The sequence below is a fragment of the Eublepharis macularius genome, chromosome 15, assembly GCF_028583425.1.
Source record: "Eublepharis macularius isolate TG4126 chromosome 15, MPM_Emac_v1.0, whole genome shotgun sequence".
Classification (NCBI taxonomy): Eukaryota; Metazoa; Chordata; class Lepidosauria; order Squamata; family Eublepharidae; genus Eublepharis; species Eublepharis macularius.
Window position 1 is genome coordinate 33078091 of NC_072804.1, and position 21723 is coordinate 33099813.

General features: G+C 49.0%; 1 protein-coding gene across 2 annotated transcripts in view; it reads left to right on the plus strand.

Moving 5' to 3' along the window:
- The window catches only part of LOC129343677 (angiopoietin-2-like), a 54313-nt gene that overhangs the window by 20469 nt on the left and 12121 nt on the right, over window positions 1-21723 (plus strand). The window contains exons 3-5 of one of the 2 annotated variants that reach the window (XM_055000035.1): window positions 202-332; window positions 3025-3257; window positions 20616-20740. In XM_055000035.1, coding sequence (XP_054856010.1) covers window positions 202-332; window positions 3025-3257; window positions 20616-20740 — 489 coding nt within the window. The remainder of the gene's footprint in view (window positions 1-201; window positions 333-3024; window positions 3258-20615; window positions 20741-21723) is intronic. The other variant, XM_055000036.1, reaches the window with a different exon arrangement.

The window sequence follows — 21723 nt, forward strand, 5'->3', positions numbered from 1 at the left end:
AGCTGGGGAGTGCACAAAGCAGCTCTGGAAAACAAGCCAAGATTCGTGTATAATGTGAAACCAGTTGGGTTAATGAACCAATCAAGTTTCAGTGAGCGACCTGCTGCATTCAGATGACAATTAAGCATAATTTGTTTCAGCCCCAGTGAATTAAGCTGCCCTTGTCTTTCATACAGTCAGGTTTGTTTGTTCTGCCACCAGGTTCTCAGCCAAACCTCACAGCTGGAAATGCAAGTGTTGGAGAACTCTCTGTCTACCAAGAAGCTGGAGAAACAGATGTTGCTGCAAACGCAAGAGATAAGCAGACTCCAGGAGAGGAACAGGTTAGCAATGTAACTTGAAGATGATTCCAGTTAATTTTCACTTAATTTCACTTGGCTGGTTGTAAAATCTGAGCTTTTTCTGGGCAAAATTCCAGAAGTCCTACTTAACGACCAGTTTATAAAGTCCTATGAGTTGAGCTATGGTCAGTAGTACAATGTAGGGGAAAGTGTGATAAAATCTTTGTTTTTTAGTCAAAAGCAGTTTGGGGGTGCCTTGGATCAGGGCCACAGGGTTGGGTTTCGCTTGTTTCTTCTCTGCAATTTTCCTGATGCAGCATGCCCCATTTTCTGGCATCCCTATTCTCCCTAGTAGTGAACAACATAAAAGGGTCAGTATTGTACCTATAGGGTACCTATGGGGTCTGTCTTCCCCTGGAAAACAGGGGTGTGGGAAGAGTTAACTCCCCTATAATTAATTTGGGGACTCTCTTCACACAATGCAGAGAACACAGGTTGGGTCTGGCGTCCACACCCCGTGCCCCGCGTATAACAGTCACACGTTACTTGGAATTCTCATACACATGGTGCCTGATGGAGACCTCCCTGCTGTTTTCTCGACCTGCATGTCTCCCATGGTGCACTGTTTGGCCCATTAGGAAAACCCATGTGTGCACTTGTGGGGGGTAAAATGGGCCCAGCAAGCACCTAATTTTGTACCATGGGTAATGTGGAATCTACCTAGCTGGCCCAGGCTCAAGCTGATAGCCCTAACTTAGGATTTCTCCTCTCCAATGTATTCCAACCATTTCTTCATACAAATTGGATTTACTCTCTGCTGCTGCCACCAAGCAAATCTATGGCTCCAGAGCTGAATGTGCCTCAATAAGGAATCAAATGTGTCTCCTTAAAAATAAAAATGCAAGAATAACCAGTATGTGAAGGCAATAGCTGGCAAAGGTTTTTAGGAGACGAAAGTCTTCTTAGAGATGTCTATCAGAAAGGGAAATGAGAAAGGTGAACAGATGCCAGGAATCCAAGCATGAATCCAAGCAGATTTATGTCAGTGTACCAAAATGATTGCCAAAGTGTGTATTTATTACTTATTATAAGACCTTGTATGTGATGTATCCTGATAAAGAACTTGCAACAACCAGTATCTGGGCTGCAGAAACCTTTATGGATTATTAAGCAATATGTCAATTATCAGTAATGTTAAGCTGCATTCTTTCAGTTACGAAAATAATCTTTCTGACGGTGGCTGTTTCTTGGTCTTTTGCTCTGAATTTTGATCTAATTTGGCAGTATGGTTATAAAAGGTTGCTGACCTCTGTTCTACAATTAGCACCCATTGAGTAAAAAATCACCCACAGCCCGTTTTAAAAAAAATTAACACCCTATTTGTCAAAGGACATGATTCCCCTCAGCTGTGTCTCTCTAAGCCAAATATAATGATAGACCTGCTCACAGACCGCCAGTCCAGAACAGGATTTTGTACTGCTATGATTGAATAATCTGATTGCTTTGTGTTACAGTTATGGCTGATTGGGATTTGGTTATCTTTATTTGTATGGATAATGAATTGTTAATGCCTCCGGTGCCTTTCTTAAGCAGAACTGAGAGGAGCAGATGTGCTAAATCAGGGTTCCCTAATGTGGTGCCCAGGGACACCACTACTGCCATGAGCTCAGCAGGTGGCCTGTGGTAAGCCACTCTATCAGCCCCAGCTGTATCGTGGGGATAATAATGACACTCGTTCACCGCTCTGAGTAGGGCACTAATCTGTCTAGCAGAATAATAACTGCTACTGTGTAGCAGTAGCAGTTATTATTATTATTTGAATTTCACATAACACAATCAATAATAAATAAAGATCACATGTTATCATTGATTGGCCTTGCTGAGCTGATACAAGTTTCCACCAGAGATCTAAGTATCAGACAGGTATTGGTGTAATATGTATGCTGTTCCAAGTAATGCCATTTTTTGCAGTTCTGTAGGTGTTATATCAGAAAGCTGCGGTTTCCCATATAAGTTGTGAAGTTTTTCAAAATAATTCCCAGTGCCCCAATGACAATGGGGACTACTGTTGTATTCTTCATCCATAGTCGGGTGGTTTCTATTGCCAGATCTCTATATTTAATCATTTTTTCCTTGTTCTTTTTCTTTGACTCTGGCATGCCCCAGAATTGCAATGTCAATTATCCAAACTTTTTTATTTTCCACAACTGTTATGCCTGGTGTATTGTGTTCAAGGTGTTGATCAGTTTGTATTCTAAAATCCCACAAGATCTTGACTTGATCATTTTCTAGCACTTTTTCCACCTGATGTTCCAATGAATTCTTTGATACTGGCAGATTATGCTTTTTACTCAATGACCAATGAATAAGCTTTGTTGTTGTTGTTGTTGTTGTTTTCGTTGTTATGTGCATGTCACCTCCCCCAGACTTCTCTTTGTTTATTTATTTGATTTTTATACCACTTCTCTTTGGTTAAAAACTTGAAGCAGTTCACATCAATTACACCAGTTAAAATCAACAAAACATTAAAAAAAACATTCCTCATCCACTTTCCTCTTGTTTGTGTATGTGTGTGCTTGGCTTCGCCTCCTGTGTTGCCACTTTGTGGTTGTCACCCACCACACCATCTAAAAATTTCAAAAGTTGCTTGCAGGCACACAAAGGTGCAGGCTCCTGTTCAAGATAAATATTGCTCTCCTCTTTGCATGGAGTTCCTCACCAGTCCCCTCCCCTCATTTTCTAGCTTCCTAGAAAAAAGGATCCTGGCTATGGAGGGGAAACGTGAAGAAGAACTTCAGGGACTCCAATCTGAGAAAGAGGAGATGCAGCAGCTGCTTTCTAAGCAAATGGACTTTATTGGGGATTTGGAGCAGCGTCTAGGCATGGCCTTGCTCAACAACACAGCCTTGCAGAAGCAGCAGACTTCACTGGCAGAAACGGTGAAGCACCTCACAGGCTTGGGGTCCCAGTGCAACCGTAAGTAACTCACCCTCACAATTATGTTCCCTTTGATTATAATTCCAGTAGAACTCAGCTAGGGGCCAAAACACAAGGCACTTCACCTGGAGAGATGGCTGGAAAGATATCGGAAGGCTTTGTGAATTTCCCCTCTCTGCAGAGCCAGGGAGATGGCTGCTCAGGGTTTGTTTATTTCTTCTTTGCCTCTTAAAAGGGGAAGTGAAACTGACAGAGCCTTTGGAGGCAAAGAGGAAATTAGCAAACCCTGTGAGCAGAGATCTCCCTGGCTCTGTAGAGAGGGGAAATTAACAAAGCCTTCCGATCTCTTTTAAAACTCAGCTCCCTGGCTAACATTGCAACTCTCTTCACGTGCTCCTCCTTGTGTAATAGGTGGACACAAAGCAAGCCGGAGTACATGCAGACCCAACTCTGCACAGCTGAGTTTCCTACTGCACCTGTAACAGACACACAAGAGATTCCAAGTGTGTCTGTTGGAATGATTTGTGGTGGATCAGTCAGTTGACCCCTGACAAAGTTCTTCTTATGCAACAAGTTGAATAACCAGTTTCTTGTTGGGTCTGCATGTATTCCAGTTTGCTTTGTGTGCACCTATTAAGAAAACACAGAAAGATAAGTTAATTTTGTATCTGCGCACTTACCTATTGGATTTCTACTTGTCCTCGGGAGCATCAGTCCACATACCAAAAAGAGAGAAGAGAATATATTGTCAAAGGCTTTCACGGCTGGAGAACAATGGTTGTTGTGGATTTTCCGGGCTGTATAGCCATGGTCTTGGCAGTGTAGTTCCTGACATTTCGCCAGCAGCTGTGGCTGGCATCTTCAGAGGTGTAGCACCAAAAGACAGAGATCTCTCAGTGTCACAGTGTGGAAAAGATGTTGGCAGGTCATTTATATCTACTCAGGAGGGGTGGGGTTGGGCTGAGTCATCCTGTAAGAGTTTCCCAGGGTGTGGAATGCTAATGGCGGGAGGCTTCACTGTATCCTGAGGAGGTTCTTTTTCATATGGATTGGTGCTTGATGTACTAATCTTCTCTGCAGGGCTATTGTCGGGTATAGAGTGTTTTGTTAGCCTGGTGTTTTTCAGGACTGGAAACCATGCTCTATTCATTCTTAAAGTCTCTTCTTTCCTGTTGAAATTGTGCTTATGCTTATGAATTTCAATGGCTTCCCTGTGCAGTCCCTGTGAATTTCAATGGCTTCCCCAGGACACTAAAATACTTGACAACACTTCCAACTACTTGGTCAGACTGCATTACTCCATATTGAGTCATGGGACTTTATGTCTAGTTGACTTTCATTGACTCTCTTGGTCTCTTACGCCGTTGCGTCTTGCATCTTCTTTGTATATGACTTTATATAGAGATATTTTTGTATTAGAACAAACAGTGTTGTATGTGGATTCCCTAGAGTCATAGATAGGATTGGATTTATAAGACTGCATTTATTGATTGATTATTAGAATTTATTTGTATTCATATCTAGCACTTTATCACTTTGCTCTTTATCCCATAAAATCTATTATAAATATTTATTAACATATAAAGTGTAGGGTTGTATACAGTCTTTTCCAGCATCCCCTGACTTGTGGGTTCCCACTGGTTTTCTAGTGCTGCTGTCCAAGCTACTGGGAAAAGTCAGGGTGTCCCTGATTGATCAGCCATAGAGCTTCAGCATGCAGGATCTGACTTCTAGTCCTGACACAAACCTGGTTAATTTTTCTGATACCTGCTGCATGGAGAAGCATAAACAGTGATGGCTAAGAGAACAGGGTAGTCCCTATAAGACACAGAACAACCATCCCTTACCCCACCCCAGAGACTGAGAGCAATGAGGAGAGATGCTGGCCAGGTTCTCAGATCCCCTTTGGTCCCAGAGGCAACAACAATGGCCCTTTGCTTTCCAAACTGCTGCTGGGTCTCAGAGCCTTTTCCTGACGCCAAGGAGAGGGGGTACCATGGCTCAGTGGCAGAGCATCTGCTTGGCATGGTGAAGATCCCAGTTTCAGCCCAGTTAATGGGATCTGGCAGTAGGTGATGCAAAGGACCTCTTCCCTGAGGTCCTAAAGACCTGAGAAGACAAGACTGACTTCGATGCACCAAGGGTCTGCGTCAGCATCATGTGTATGAGAGGGCTATGCTTGTCTGATGCAAAGCCACCCAGGAAGAAGGGGGTGGATCAGCTAGGCCTCTTCAGGGAATTTATTATGTACCCCCTTTTCTCCCCAGCAGGGATCCAAAGCAGCTTAACAACATCATTTTTGTCTCCTCCATTTTACTACAGCCCTGTGAAGTTAGTTACGTTGAGAGAAGGTGTGACTGGCCCAAGGTCACCCAGCATGCTTCTTCAGCAAAGTAGGGTTGCCAGGTGTCTGGCTTTTGCCAAGACAGTCCGGCATTTTGGAGAACTGTCCGGGAAAAACGTCCCCCAAATACCAGAGAACTGGCTTGGTCACTTGGCCCCGCCAGTTGCCCAGACCTGCCATCCAGCCCCCTGTGGCTGCTCAGCACTGCAGTCAAGCTAGGAAGGTACCAGGCTGGCTTCCTACAGCTGTGCGGCACCACCCAGGAGCGGCCTGCCAGCCAGCCCAGGTGCCTGGTTGGTCTGCAGCCGCACAGCACTGCTGTTGGGATGTGGAAGTGGACTGTCACCTCAGGCGCCTGGACAGCCTCCTGCGACTGCGCAGCACTGGCCAGAAGTGGCTTGCCAGCCAGCCCAGATGCTTGGCTTATCCCCTGTGGCTGTGCGGTGCTGTTGTTGGGTCACAGAAGTAGTCTGCCACCCCAGGTAGCCTCCTGGAGTGGTGTGGCGCTGCCCAGGCAGCATTTCTTTCCTCCCTGGCTCTTGGGTTGTGTTTGTCAAACATCTTGCTTGCTTGGGTGTGCCTGCTTTAGACCTTCTCCCTTCTGCCATGTGCCTTTGCCAACACAAGTACATGCCATTTTTTAAGTGGCAGGATGGTAAGTACAGCTTGGCAGAGTACATCAGAGTGGAGAAGTTGGGCCTTTTTAAAACATGTGCAATCCCTTCCACAATGCAGGCATCAGCATACTCTGGTGGAGCAGCTACCTGGGACCCAGGATTTCTGGCAGGACTGAATCTTCACCCACGCATTTCCTGATGCCTATGCTTATGCCTGTCTGTTGCTTGCACATAATTTGTTACCCACACTCCCAGCTGCATATGCTACCTAGTGCTTCTGGGAAAGGCATGTGGGTACTGCACATAGCATAAGAGCTGCTGGTGGCCATGGCAGTGGGATTCCTAGCTTCACCCACCACTATGTTACCAGAACTGCTCTTTATTATAATGGGGAATTAGCTATAGCAGTCTGTAACTTTTAATATTAAGCGAGGATCATAACCTATGTTTACGGAGGTCCCGATCCCAGACACTCTAGTGAAAAAGAGGCAGACAAGGAGTAAGGTCCAAACACGTGTATTGAGTGTAGCGTAAGCCTAGCTTGCACAATCATACAGAGAACACACAAGACCTAAGAAATACAGGGTATGAAATACAGAGACGTTCGCATTAGCTGGTTCCCAACGATGGTAAGGGAAATACTCACAATCCTGGAGCGAAGCAGAGACACGGCAGCGAGGGTGGCCCAATGCCAGCACTGGAACCACAGACGGACAGCAAGGAGGTCTGGATAGGGAATGGCCGAGGCCACGGACAGCAAGGGGGGGTCTGGATAGGAATGGCCTAAGCCACGGACAGCAAGGGGGGGGTCTGGATAGGAATGGCCTAAGCCACGGACAGCAAGGGGGGGGTCTGGATAGGAATGGCCTAAGCACCGAGTGGTCTGGGAGACCAGCTTAAATACCCCAAAACGTACCCTGGGGCTGGTGCTGTACTTGGTGGTTCTCACAGATTAAAACAAAGGGTCTAATGGGCTACTGAATGGCTTGGATGGGCCACTTTGGTAATCAGATTGTGATAAGTGACACCTCAGGAAGAGAGGACAAAAGAGGGAGGGGGAAATCCAAGTGGGCTGAAAGGATGTTCCAGCGGACAGGGCTTGTCCTGATGTCATCAGCTTCTGGAATGCGGAGGTTTCTTTGAGATGCATTCTCTAAGTGCTTGGGATGGTCGGCACTTAGTTCCTTCTCCGGGGCAGCTCCTAAGATATGCAGAGCGGGGCGAGGGGCTCTCGCTGCGGACGTGGTGTGCCCGCTTCGCCGAAATGGCTTCTCAAAGCAGTCTTCTTCCCAGGGTCTTCTGGCTGCCTGAGAACATGGATGCCGGCTGGGCATAGCTGGGGCTGGATAGCAGGCTGCCCGGTAGCGAGGGCAAGCTCGGGGACCGGCCCGCAGGAGGCTCCAGGCGGGAACTGACCAGGGAGCGCCTAGCCAGGCTCGCTGGAGGTTTCCCCGGCAGGCGCCCGGCTGCTAGCAGCGGCTTGGGCCCATATGAGGCAGGCTTCCATGGAGGCAGCGGGAACAACACTTTAAAACACAGTCCAAAGCAGGGAACCGGCACGGTCCGTGGCAGATGGCAATGCAGGCACGGGGCACACTTGTAACAGAGTCCAAACACACACTGGGAATTCCAGATACAGGTCAGGGCAGGGCTGCCCAGAAAGAGAGTCCTTTGTGCAGTTATCCAAACATGGAGTCAGTAAACTACACAGTCTATAGCAGCAGCAAGGCAATTGACACGCAGGCAGGAAACTGACACGTGTACTAGAGCACACACGTGCAAAGCAGTCTTTGGTGCAGCAGTGAAACAGCAATGCAGGAAACTTTAACACAGTTCATGGCAGGCCTTAAAGCAGGGGAGGGGGCCTACTTGGCAACAATTCCCCCCCTCGGAGACCCCGTGACGTCAGGCGCGCGGGTCTCCGAACTTGACTTCAAAGGCGAGGTGGTCGGCAATGTCCGGTGGTCGAGCTTCGAGCGAAGAAGGAGTGGGAAGGGAAGGAGGGGGAGGCGTCACTCAAAAATTTAGTTTGGAGAACCACCTAACCGAATAAGTGCAATTTAGATCAGCCAATGGGCTGCAGGTCTCTGGGTTCACACCAGGGGGTGTGCTAAGTGCAATCGTCAGAATAAATAGTAATAATTCATAGCAATAGTAATTCATGGTAATAGGCAGCAAGGATCAATTCATGCATATAAATAGCAATAATTCATATTTGTGTGCATTGATCAATTCATGGATGAAGGTAATTCATACGGAATTCATGACGGGTTAAAAGCATTAAAAACCAGGAGCAATTAATATACATGGATCAATTCATGGATAGTTAAAATCATAAATACATAGGATTAAAAGCAGGGATAATTCATACAGGGTAAAGTGAAATGTGCAAGCATGGCATAATTCATTGAGGGTAGGCTAATTCATAAATGGTTAAAATCATAAATACATAAATACATAGGGTTGAAACGATAATTCAGGAAGTTACAACCGATTTCATAGATGATAGCAGCAATAGTAAAAGCAAGTGCGGGGAAATAATTCATGGGGGGTAAGCGGCGGAAGGGCTCATGGGGGACAGAAAAATAAACTCTGCGATTAAAAACCAAATCAATATGGCTGGATTAAAATCAAATTTATAGACTAGAACTGCCTCGGCGGAGGGAGTTGGGTTAAGAAGGCAATTCAAAAGGTTAAAATCAAATTCATCGGGATAAAGTTCATGGGCGCACTTGCGGTAGCTGGAGAGAGGGACTAGTTCGGGGCTAAATTCATGGGAGTGAAATTCATGAAAGCAATGCAAAGAAATTCATAAAACAATAGAGCTACAAAGATCACAGACGGCTCAGTCCGCAGTACAGCTGCTGGACTGGGTTGCATATTTACAAGAACAAGCAAGCTTAGTCCATGTGCTCCAAAACACACTTCCACCCCCCCTTGCTGTCTGCGTCAATCCGCAGAGCAGGGTCGGCAGGCGGCGAGAAGGGCTTCAGGCACACAGTTCTAGTCCTCATGGAGGTAGTGCCACTAGCAGTCGTTCGTAGGCTGGCCGTGGGCTGGGGGGCAGGGAAATATGTCCCCCCCTAGTCCACAAGAGGGCCTCGGAGCGGTGTCCGGCAGCAAAGCATCCATGGGGCTGGTCCAGGATCCGTACACATAATAAAATCCAAGCATAGTTCATGATAACATAAGCAAACAAACAAGGGTTAAAGGAGGGCGCCAAGAACAACCATTAGGGCAAGAGGAGGTCGGGGTTGTAATGATCCAAACGGTAAGACAGCTGGAGTTGCTGGAGCTGTCGGCGGCTCCAACAGCCCAAATAAAGTAGTGAGGCACACAACAAAACTTGGAAGGCCAAAATAACAACGATCGGGTGCAGAGCCAAATTGTAAATTCCAGTGGCAGTGGGGCTCCAGCCAAAGAGGGTTTCCCACCACGAGTGCTCACCGGTGGTCTTAATCCGCTGGACAAGATCCAAAATCTCCTTTCCGTTGTGGGACACAACCAAAGCAGTAGTATCCCCGTCCCTCTGGATGCTCTGGAGGGTGCGGTGGAGCTGCGGGTGGGCCAGGAGCTCGTGGATTAGCTCCAGACCGATGCCAAGGGAGACAGGCTTCACATAACGATAGATGGAGGGTGCCACCAGGATCTCTTCTTGGGTCCAGACCGGTACCGTGTAGGTGAAGTCGCAGGCTGCCACCGAAGACAGGTTGCAAAAGCAGCGATTGACTCCCGGGATCACGGGCTTAAGCTGGAACGAGTTCAGGATCACAAAGTCGCAGGCCGTTCGCACGCAGGCACATCCTTTCCCAATATAGACCACAGCGGAGCTGTTCTCCCGGACGACCTCGAAAGGGCATTCGTTGAGGCCGTCGACTTGCGGGGCTACACAGGGGTGATGAGGTGCAAAGGCTTGGTCCTGGCAAATGAAGCCGGTCTGGTCTCGATGCTGGCACCCTTGGAGGCTGACGAGCTGCCATCCGGTCGGGGTGAAGCGGGCCCAATGGTCGGGGTGGCGGGCGTAGAGGACTTCGGTGTCGCTGACTTGGAGTCCCAGAGGCACGACTGGGTACACATGGAATGACTCGTGCGCACTGGCCGTTAATAAAAATAGTTTAAGCTCCTGGGTGGTCGGTGAGAATGAGGAATTTACGAGAGACCACCAGGATTCAAGCTCCAGTTCTATGGGTGACAATTTGGGCATAATCAATCTTTTAATTTCCAGGGGCAAATGCCCGTCCGTGGCTTGCCGAATTAGCCCCATGGCCACAGCCTGATTTAATTGTTGGGCTTGCATACATGCCATGGCTATTGACATGTTGCGTTCCAAAGACTGTGTTCCTTTGAGCAGCAGAGAAAAATCTCTTTCAATTTGACTCTCCCAGTTAACTAAAATGGAGCTGATCTCGTGTTGCCCATTCGAAATGGAATTTAGGGACTGCACCACCGGTTTACCTAAGTCGGAGATGCTAGTCGTGACATGGGCAAACTTATTAGCGAGAGTCTCTATGTTGACCGAATCCATGATTGCTAAGCCTCCGGCTGCAGGAGCAGTCCAGTCGGCAATGCTTCGTCTGGCACGCGAGAGAGAGGGAGAGGGATCGATCCACAGTTGTAGCCATGCATTCCAACCCTTGCTACCGGCCTCCAGATAGGGAGCGCACTGCGGCAGCCTCTGGGTTACATTTAGCTCAGCTAAGTCTATGCGGATCTCTTTTAAAGACATTTGCGGGCGGACTAGAACTCTCTCTCGAATGTCAGTTTTCAAAACATGGGAGCCCACTATATGCGTGCCGCCTTGGCTTAATTGTTCATTGCTAGCAATCAAAGGGTCAATTTGGATGGCGTGGGTCTCCTGGGTCCGGATCAGCAGGGAGTAATTGCCTGGTTCGTGAGTCAAATTTACAAAGAGCAGCCCAAGCCGGTGAAATTTCTCTACTAGGGGCTTGGTTTGGCATTCGGGCGTCTGTTGAACCAGTATCCAATCGGGTGGGCCGTGTTTGGCTAGATCTTCCTCTTTTACAATCCAGGTCAGGTTCTCCCAGTGCTCTATAGCAAAGGAGAGAACTGCGCCTGAAGGGGGCGTGACAGTGACCGATGCAGATTCAGTGGTAGTAGTGCCTAGTAAGATGGTCATTCTAAAGGGGTCTCCTGCCTTCCATACTGCGGCCGACACTAAAATTACTTCACAGTATGGTCCGAAAGCCTCAGTGACAAATGGCAAGGTTTCGAAATTGGCAGGGGTGGTATATTTGTCTACCACCGGGACTGCGGTGGGGGCTGGCCTGATACGGGGAAGAAACATACAAGGGATCGGAGCAAGTGGTGACACTGTGTCAGTAGGCGAGTAACATACTAATTCTTGGGACAGAGTCTTTACTCCCACACATAAAATAACAAGCTCTGGGGGTCGGATCCACTGCTCTTCGCAACTGCGGAAGTTTGTGCGATCCGTGGGGGTGGTCATATTGCTTTGCTGCACAACCTTGCAGACCATCATTTCGTTCCCTGCCAAGGTATTGATACATCTCCAGTGGGGGTAGGGCATTAATTTGGACGGGCGTCCCTCTATTAGGGTGCCTGCCAGCACGAGCAAACACAGAGTAGCCAGGTGCCTCATCTCCTGGCCTTCCTTTTCTTTTTTGTAGTGAAAAATATCCTGGGGAGACCTGCGGATATAAGTACAGGCTCCCTGAGTTTATTGCAGCAAAATAAAATAAAGTGAAGCAGGGAAAAAGAGGGAGGGCATTTTTTTTCTGCCAGCACTGTCTATTAGGTGGGGCTCGAACGAGAAGTCCCGGAGCACTAAGCGAGCCTTCCAGCTTGTTGCTCTGGGGAACTCCTGTGCGAAGGTTTCTTTCTAAAGCATGTATATTTCAGAGGGGAAACGTCTTTACGTCGGGCTAGGGTCGGCTGTGCGTTAGGCGGGATTATGCAAACTCGCCCCAGGGGTCCCTGGGTGCCTAGGCTATGTGGCCTTCAGGTGCCCCTTGCTCGGTGGCGGGCTACTTTTATTTTGCGGGCTGAGAGCTATCGGTCCGGCTCGGCCTGGCCTTGCCGTTTTAAAAAGAAAAAAACTAAAGAGCGGTTTCCATTAACTATAAGGGTTGCTGCAGACGGGGGCCCTCGCTTTAATTTCCTAAAAATGGGCTTTCGTCATATGTTTGCAGGACTAGCAATTTTTGGAGGGACTCCCTCGGGAGGCCCCATTTTCTGGTTTCAAAAAAAAAGGTACACCGGGCAAAAAGAAAAATACACTGAGCAAGAAAAATATAAGGAGCAAGAAGCATACGGGTGTGGGGTACTTTCGGGTTGCCCTCACTTGGAAGGCCTGGCAGGGCTTCATTAAAACTTCAACATGTCTCCCCCCCTTCTTTTCCCTTGTATGGTACGGGCAAGGGAAAAGATTACGTGGGGCGGGCGGCTGCTGGCGGAAAGGGCCGAAGTGGAGCCGAAGGTGCTCGGCAGCGTTTATCGAAAAGTGGCGGAGGCGGCCGAGATCTGCGGGCGCCACTGGGTCTGGGTTATTCGGGGGTCATCTTGGCGTGGGGGATCCTGGCTATGTAAATGAGGTACGCTGCCCCTTGTGCGTGGCGAACGTACCCCAATAACATATTCCAGGGGGCACATATTTACAAAATACTGGCGGGTCTTTTACTTTTGCACTAAAGCGTACTAGATGGTGGCGCCGTGTAGCAACTCACCATGACGAGTATGAACATTAGTAAAAGAGGGATGTTGGGCTATCTGGGGGTTCTTTTCCAGGGGAGGCACGGCCCTCAAAGCCAAAGCCGACCATCATGCGAAAGCGTGGGTCTGGCAGGTGAGACCCCGAATCTACGTAGATGCGGGATCTTCACCAGCACGGCGGGTGAAATGTTTTCAAACAAAGAAATCACCTTTTTTGGTGGTTTCAACGTTGGAAGACTACATTCACTTTTGGGCTAAAGCCTCTCCAAACACTTTCACACACAGCAAATCTCTTTTGCCTGTGCAATTTTTTCCGAACATGCGGCTCTGAAATCCAATCAAGAATCACTTTCGGTGGTGGTCCTATTTGGCTTTGGTTGCCGTGTTTCCCCCTAGGGTCCCAACTGTGGGGCCCGCCTAAGAAAGTTAAAGAATAGAACTGACAAGAAATAACAAAAACACTAAATGATTATATGAAGCCAAGTTGGCTTTTTACATCTAATTTCAAAAGGGAATTGGGCTTCAGGTTCACACACACATAAAGTTAGGACTGCACAATGAAAAGGGACGGGGGCTGCAGGGACTTGAACTCAAGTCTCCTTAAGGTGGCTTTTCCTCTCCTGGTTCCAATCCCTTCCAAATTCTGACAGGGAACCAGTGATTACATTTATTTGGGCTTACTTCAGCCTGGGAGAGGACAAAAGGAAGAACTGGGAGGAGGTCAGAATCCTGGTCTGGCCAGTTTTTCCATTTCAATGAGGGGTGGGGGTGCAACGCTGAGTGGGAACAGTCTGTTTTAGACGCTGCTAGCAACTGGGAGTCTTTCTGGAATTTGCTCACTTGCCTTATTACATTCCTGACTGCACTTACTGCTGGAGGCTCTACCTTTTCACTAAGTTTTGGGCTTGAGCATTTTAAAATGTGGAAACAGATACACAAATGTCTCTGAATTAGCTCAAGCACTACTAAACCACACAGGCCCAACATAATGTTTTCTTCAGGGGTGTTAGTCAGGGAAGGCTGAGAGAAAGCTATTTGGTGTGTAGTTGCAAGCACTGGATTCTCAAAGCGATTTAATTCTTTTAAAGGAACTGCATTTTTACTCTCGTCTGTTTGGTTTTCAGGGTCATTGCAAGAGGGCACAGTCACGGTGGGCTGTGTATAGCTTGGCTGGGGGCATTCTATGGGAGCCAAGACAATTTCTTGGGGAATGACTTTTAAACTCTGCACATGCTCAGAGGCTAAAGTGAATTCTGGCTTCTTGGGCATGGGGGCTGAGGCAGAAATTGGAGGCAAAGGTGACTGACTACCTGTTTCACTGCCTTTGGCGGGGCGGGGTGCTGATTCAATCACTGATTGTTCCTCTAAAGTCTTTAATCTGACCTCAGTGAGTCTCTGGGATTCCAGGAGATTTTGCATCAGGGTTTTTAAAGTGGCAGTTTCATTATTCTGGTTCTCCAGCAAAGTCTGCATGCTAAGGAATTTATTGTGGAGCTGCTCTTTCTCTATTGTGCAAGCTTTTAATTTTTCTTTTAATTCCTCATTCTCTTTATTAAGATCATTTATTTTTAAATTCTGTTCCCTATTTACACTTATGAGCTCCTGAATTTTATTTTGCAGCTCTGCCAGATTTCCTTTAGAGGTGTCTGGCAAAGTTGGTGCTGGGTTCTGGGTGCGAATCACCCTTTGGAATCTTTCCTTCTCTCTTTTAAGTTCCAAGCTATTTTTAGTTCCCGGAGGTCGAAGGCTAGCCTCAACCTTTGGTTTTCTCCCACAGGCAGTTAAGCGGGCAGAATAATGTGTGACCCCCGGGCATCCCTATTGGAAAAAGGGGTTCCCAGCTGGTGGCGGCTCTGCTAGGTCAGAGGGCTCCTCATGGTCCTTTGGCTGCGGTCTCCAGGAGTCAGCCTGACTTGGGGGAGGGTAGACCTGGTGATTGTAGGGGTGAGGTGCCCGAGGGGGCAGGGGTGCCGAGGGCAGCGCAGGTCTCCAGGGCTCAGAGGGTACCTGTGGGGAGGAAGGGTAGTGACTGGGGGCGGGCACAAAGGTTACTCCTGGACGGGAGTCCCTCTGGCTGCGGCCCCGAGTGAAGCTACCACTTCTCCCACGCAAGATGCCACCTCTAGGCGCCGAGTACGAGCTATGCCCTTGGGACCGATATTGGGAGTGGGGACCACGGTTGGCATACGTGACTGTGTTGATGGGCTCACTCTCTTTCCTATGGGAGGCTGGGGACTTTACATGGCAGATGGCTCCGGTCTCTCGCAACAGGCCAGCAATGCTCCTGATGCGGGATTCCAGCTCTCCCCATGTAATGCTCCCGGGCTCTACTCCTGCTAGGGCTAGGCGAGTGGTGCTGTTGAGCCCATCTATGACTGCTCTCCTAAACTCTAAGTCGTCGAAGTCCGGCATGTCGCTCAAGTCTAAGTCTACCTCGTCTGCTAGTTCGGCTAGGAGCTGCTTTCTGGCTAAATATGCCTCTGGGTCCTCTCCGGGTTTCTGAGATTCTGCTATGTATAAGGCCTTCAAGCTCTTGGTAGGCCAGAGGAAGGCGCACAATTCCTTCATGGCACCATACTGACTGCGAGTGGCTAGTCTCCGGTTAGAAATATATGCGTTGAGAGAGGTGACTATTTCAGGGCTGGCACAATGGCGAGCCAGCTGGGCTACATCGGAGCCACTGGCGGAGGGCTGGGACATGGTCACGTGTGCAAACCATTGTATAGCTGAGTCTCGGTTCAGGGGTCCCATGCGGTCAGCTATGGCTTGGAGCTCATCGGGCCTCCAATTGCGGGTCTCTTTAACTATTCGGTCTGTCTTCCTGCCATCCTCGTCTGTGGAGACAATTTCCTTGGTAGCTATCGGATGGAGGGGCTGTGGAGCTTCCTCGGGCTGGGGCGACTGAGATGTCCAGCTATCCTTACTATCTTCTGGGAGGGCCAAGAGGGCTGAGGGGTGCACGGCGGAAATTACGGCCTGTTGCATCCCCAAGTGTCGCTTCAGGGCCTCTAGCTCCCTCTTACAAGCTGAATGGTCCGCGGCTGCGGTTTTAGACTGGTTGTGGTCCGCCATGAACCGGGCGGCATGGGTGAGCTTAGTAATCTCCTCTTGTCCCTCCGTTAATGCGTGCTCAGCCATATCGGCACGAGCGGTGGCCGCTTCAGCCTTGTGCTGTGCGTCCTGGAGGGCGGTAGTTAATCCTTGCTTTTCTAGTATGAAATTGACGCGTTCAGCGCGCCACTCAACTGCCTTTTCCTCATGTTCTTTCTCCTGTTCGGTTAGCTTGGTCCTGAGAGTCTGGATTTCTAGACGCAAGGCGTCCTGCTCTCGTTCTGACCTCTCCTCTAACTCCTCCTGCGCTGAGTGCAGCTTACTAATTAGGGACACACTGTCCTGCAGGGCGGTGAAAAGTGCCCAGGCTCCATATCTATCTTTCTTGCTAGACCTAGGTTTCTCCTTGTCACAGAAGTCCTGGAAGGCGCTTCTAACTATCTGGAGTGGGTCGGGTCCCTTGAAGGAACCGGCTTCCCAAGGGCAATCTCCCTTCTTAACTAGCCACTTCTCCAGGCGGGGCACGGTGGGGTTTGCCCGGTACATCTTGCTTTCGTTTAAGGCTGATCACGGGGGAGGTTAAAGAGTGGATCAGCGACACCAGGGGTGGGGCGATTAAAGCTGCTCAAGGGTTTTAACAACTTCTTCCTCTCTATGTCCCTTTTGGGAGGTTTATCCTTCCCTCAGGTCCTCAAGGGTTTTTACCAGGGGGTTTTAAGGTTCTACTTTTAGGTTCACAAGGGGATTTTTAAGGGTTCTACACTTGGCTCTTCTCCACCGGGGGAGAAGGAAAATTCCTATTCCCGTTTCAAGCTTGCCTACAAGCCACGGGACCAGGAAGAGTTTACTGGCTCAGAGGGTGCTCTCAAGCTCTCTAAGCCCAAGAACCAAAAACGCTCAGTGCTTCCAAGCCTCTGCTCAGAAGCTAAAGCTCAGGGGTCTCCCAAGCCTCTACTCGGAAAACCAAAGCTCCGGGGTCTCCCAAGCCTATTGCTCAGAAAACCAAAAAGTGTCTCCAAGCCTCTGCTCGGAAACTGAAGTGTTCCCAAGCCTCTGCTCGGAAACTGCAATTAAGGGGTCTCCCAAGCCTCTGCTCAGGCAACCAGAAATGCTCCCAAGCCTCTGCTCAGAAGCTGCAAATGCTCTCAAGCTCTCTAAGCCCAAGAACTAAACTCAAAGTGTCCCCAGGCCTCGTGCTCAGAGACAAACGGTTAAACTGTCTCCAAGCCTCGACCAAAAGACTAAATGTGCTCAAGGACTGCCTCTGCAAGTCCCCAAGCAAAAGGGCCCAGGAGTAAATTTACTGTACTCCCAAGCGAGGTGCGCTCAAGAGTTCTAACAACTCCCAAGCAAAAGTGTGCCCAAGAGTCCCACTGACTCCCAAGCGAGGTGCGCCCACGAGTCTGACCTAAAACTCGCAAGCGGAAAAGCGCCCAAGAGTCTAACTTAAAACTCTTAAGCACGGTGCGGCCGGCTGCCGCGGGGCTTCAGGAACCTGGCTTTAGATTCCCAAAGCTATACTGACCAAACGGACTAACAATCCCTTCACGTTTCCTTCGGAGCGGGGATTGAAGCCTAAGTGCTGGCAGGAACGGGGTTTGGACGGACTTAGGAGAGACGGGGGAGGGCGGAAGAGAGTTTTATATGTGCTGCTTCAGGATGTATATCTATATAGAGCCTACTTCTGGGATCCCACCCACATAGACGCGTTTAGGCGGCCCGGAAGGTGGCCAGGAACTTCACCAGTTCAGAGGTCCTCACCCACAGTACACCGGTTATAACGGCTGGAGGGCCTCGCGGTGCACCACAAAAGGCAAGTAGTCCAAAGCTGGCTGAAGGAGGAAATGGGGGAAAAAGCCAACCCACAAGATAGAAATGCTCGCTAGAGCCACACACACTCACACTTTTAATTCCCTGAGCTAAATTGCGCTCTTTACACAGAGGTCTGGAAAATTTTCCCCTAAGTCAGTTCGCTGAAGACACGCGTGTCGACTCACGTGTATTCACACGAACTGGGTTATGCCCGCATATTCTCCACCAGTAAACTGTTACCAGAACTGCTCTTTATTATAATGGGGAATTAGCTATAGCAGTCTGTAACTTTTAATATTAAGCGAGGATCATAACCTATGTTTACGGAGGTCCCGATCCCAGACACTCTAGTGAAAAAGAGGCAGACAAGGAGTAAGGTCCAAACACGTGTATTGAGTGTAGCGTAAGCCTAGCTTGCACAATCATACAGAGAACACACAAGACCTAAGAAATACAGGGTATGAAATACAGAGACGTTCGCATTAGCTGGTTCCCAACGATGGTAAGGGAAATACTCACAATCCTGGAGCGAAGCAGAGACACGGCAGCGAGGGTGGCCCAATGCCAGCACTGGAACCACAGACGGACAGCAAGGAGGTCTGGATAGGGAATGGCCGAGGCCACGGACAGCAAGGGGGGGTCTGGATAGGAATGGCCTAAGCCACGGACAGCAAGGGGGGGGTCTGGATAGGAATGGCCTAAGCCACGGACAGCAAGGGGGGGTCTGGATAGGAATGGCCTAAGCACCGAGTGGTCTGGGAGACCAGCTTAAATACCCCAAAACGTACCCTGGGGCTGGTGCTGTACTTGGTGGTTCTCACAGATTAAAACAAAGGGTCTAATGGGCTACTGAATGGCTTGGATGGGCCACTTTGGTAATCAGATTGTGATAAGTGACACCTCAGGAAGAGAGGACAAAAGAGGGAGGGGGAAATCCAAGTGGGCTGAAAGGATGTTCCAGCGGACAGGGCTTGTCCTGATGTCATCAGCTTCTGGAATGCGGAGGTTTCTTTGAGATGCATTCTCTAAGTGCTTGGGATGGTCGGCACTTAGTTCCTTCTCCGGGGCAGCTCCTAAGATATGCAGAGCGGGGCGAGGGGCTCTCGCTGCGGACGTGGTGTGCCCGCTTCGCCGAAATGGCTTCTCAAAGCAGTCTTCTTCCCAGGGTCTTCTGGCTGCCTGAGAACATGGATGCCGGCTGGGCATAGCTGGGGCTGGATAGCAGGCTGCCCGGTAGCGAGGGCAAGCTCGGGGACCGGCCCGCGGGAGGCTCCAGGCGGGAACTGACCAGGGAGCGCCTAGCCAGGCTCGCTGGAGGTTTCCCCGGCAGGCGCCCGGCTGCTAGCAGCGGCTTGGGCCCATATGAGGCAGGCTTCCATGGAGGCAGCGGGAACAACACTTTAAAACACAGTCCAAAGCAGGGAACCGGCACGGTCCGTGGCAGATGGCAATGCAGGCACGGGGCACACTTGTAACAGAGTCCAAACACACACTGGGAATTCCAGATACAGGTCAGGGCAGGGCTGCCCAGAAAGAGAGTCCTTTGTGCAGTTATCCAAACATGGAGTCAGTAAACTACACAGTCTATAGCAGCAGCAAGGCAATTGACACGCAGGCAGGAAACTGACACGTGTACTAGAGCACACACGTGCAAAGCAGTCTTTGGTGCAGCAGTGAAACAGCAATGCAGGAAACTTTAACACAGTTCATGGCAGGCCTTAAAGCAGGGGAGGGGGCCTACTTGGCAACAACTAGGATTACCAGCCACCAAATGGGGCCTGGAGATCTCTCAGAATTACAACAGATCTCCTGTCCAGACTATAGAGATCAGTTCTCCTGGAGAAAATGGCTGCTTTGGTGGCTGGACTCGATGCCATTATGGCCTGTTGAGGTCCCTCCTTTCCTCAGGATCCTTTCCTAACCCTGACCCTCCCCAGGATCCAACCCCACATCTCCAGAAATTTCTCAATCTGGAGTTCGCAAACCTACCCACTGCCCAGCATTGCTGAGGAATGGTCATGCAGTTGGTGTGGGCAGCTGTGACTCTAGGCAGTGGGAAGGCTTGCGAGTGGGCGAGGGAAGCACTTACAGGCACACGGGGGCATGTGGATGGGTGGGAAAGAAGGAAGGCCTAGCAATAAGCATAGGGGGCCCTGGGACACTCTCTGCCCATTCCCCCCTTGCCAATCGCCCCCTTCGAATCAGCCCTACCTTTCTGCCATTGGCTGCATTTTGAGCCATGTTGCTTGTTTACCAGCATCTCAGAGCTGTTGCTATCTCTATCCCACATAGGACAGAAAGCAGCCAAGCCAAGCCTGACTCTTGCTTCTCTCTTACCCACCAGAATCTTCTTTCCCACTCTTGGTTCTCTCCTCTTTCCCCGAAGAGCCAAATGTGGCTACTACAAAGACTGGTGTGCTTTTATGTTTGCAGTCTGTATTAATCCAACACCTGTTCTGAACATTTTTCAGGAGAACAGTTTTCCAAAAGGAATAGTGTTGTAGTTTATTGTACTGTTTACTGTATTTTGTTCTTACTGCATTTTTTCCCCTAATTTCTGTAATACTGTTTTTGCATTGCTTACGGTATGTCACATATGTTTTTATTGCAAATAGGTCATGGGGTTGCATTTTATTGTACCACTTACAGTATTATACCATCTTGTTCTTGTTGCACAACTTTATAATGTTGTCATCCCATCTAATTGATTGGTTTTACAGTACGTCTGATATTGTTTTTATTGCCTTCTTTTACGTTTTGTAATCCACCTTGAGTTTCAGCAAGAAAGGTGGACTATAAATTAAAAAATAAAACAAGTAAATAACACACACACCACACAAATTAGACTGCCAGACTAAAGCCCTCTTGGTCTGACCCTCACAGAGATTTCCCTCGTCCCACCAGAGGAGCAGAAGGTCTTCAAGGATTGCGCAGCTGCCTACAAATCCGGTTTCACTGCCAGCGGAGTCTATATACTGCAGCTTCCCAATACCACCATCACTGCCAATGTGAGTGAAAGCTGCCCCTCGTCTTTCTGGACAGGCTAATGTCTTGCCAGTTAATGCATATTCCTGGGTGCAAATGGTGAATGCCCCAAAGAGGGTTTGGATAGTAACCAGGGGAGGCTCCTTTGCTATTCTTTGGCAGCCAAAGGTGGTCCCCAATTCCTGGCTATGATCCAGAAGGATGGGCCTGCCCCATTCATACTATTCTCTTAACTTTTAACTTTCCCTGCAATTTCTCCCATCCTTTAGTTACCTCCTCTTCATTGCCCTCTCTCAGCCTGGGAGGAAATCATCTGAAACCACTGGAAATAGACCATCATAAGGCTGGGATACGCAGTAGAGTTCACTTCTTTTCCTCCATTCCAGAACATTCCTTTAATCTCCTTCTTTGTCAGGAGATGGGCAGCCCCCTGAAGAAAGAGGCAATAGAATCTGCACATTGTTATTAGAAGAGATTCAGTAAATTCACTGAGACCAAGTTGTTCTGGGTGGCCTCAGCCTCCATTCTGCCACATATCCAATTGGGAGTCTAGTCTATTGACTGCAAGAGGGCCTATCTCCACTTGACTTCAATATCATGAGTGTGGGAGATGTCAGTGCCTACAAGGACTTTCAGTCTCTACTGCCACTAGAGCCTGATGGTGGATGTAATGTTTTTTCAGTGCTGAGGGATCGCAGTCTTCCCATATGGCTCCTGTTTTCCATTTCTTGTCTGTTCCTCTTTCATTATAAGAGAACTAGCAACAGAGCCCGTTTTTTGAAAAACAGGCCCTATAAAACCCAGGAATGCTGGGCTTCCAGCTGCAGCAGTGCCCTCTGGAGGCCATGTTGGCCATGACGCACTTTTTATCCTGGTGCTCCTGTGCAGGTGCACCAGGATAATAAGTGCATCGTTACTAATACAGCTTGCCTTTTATATAGAAAGATTGCTCTGTGTATCCTAGCCTCACCAGGTCTTCAGGTGGACAGAGGGGAGTCACACCACA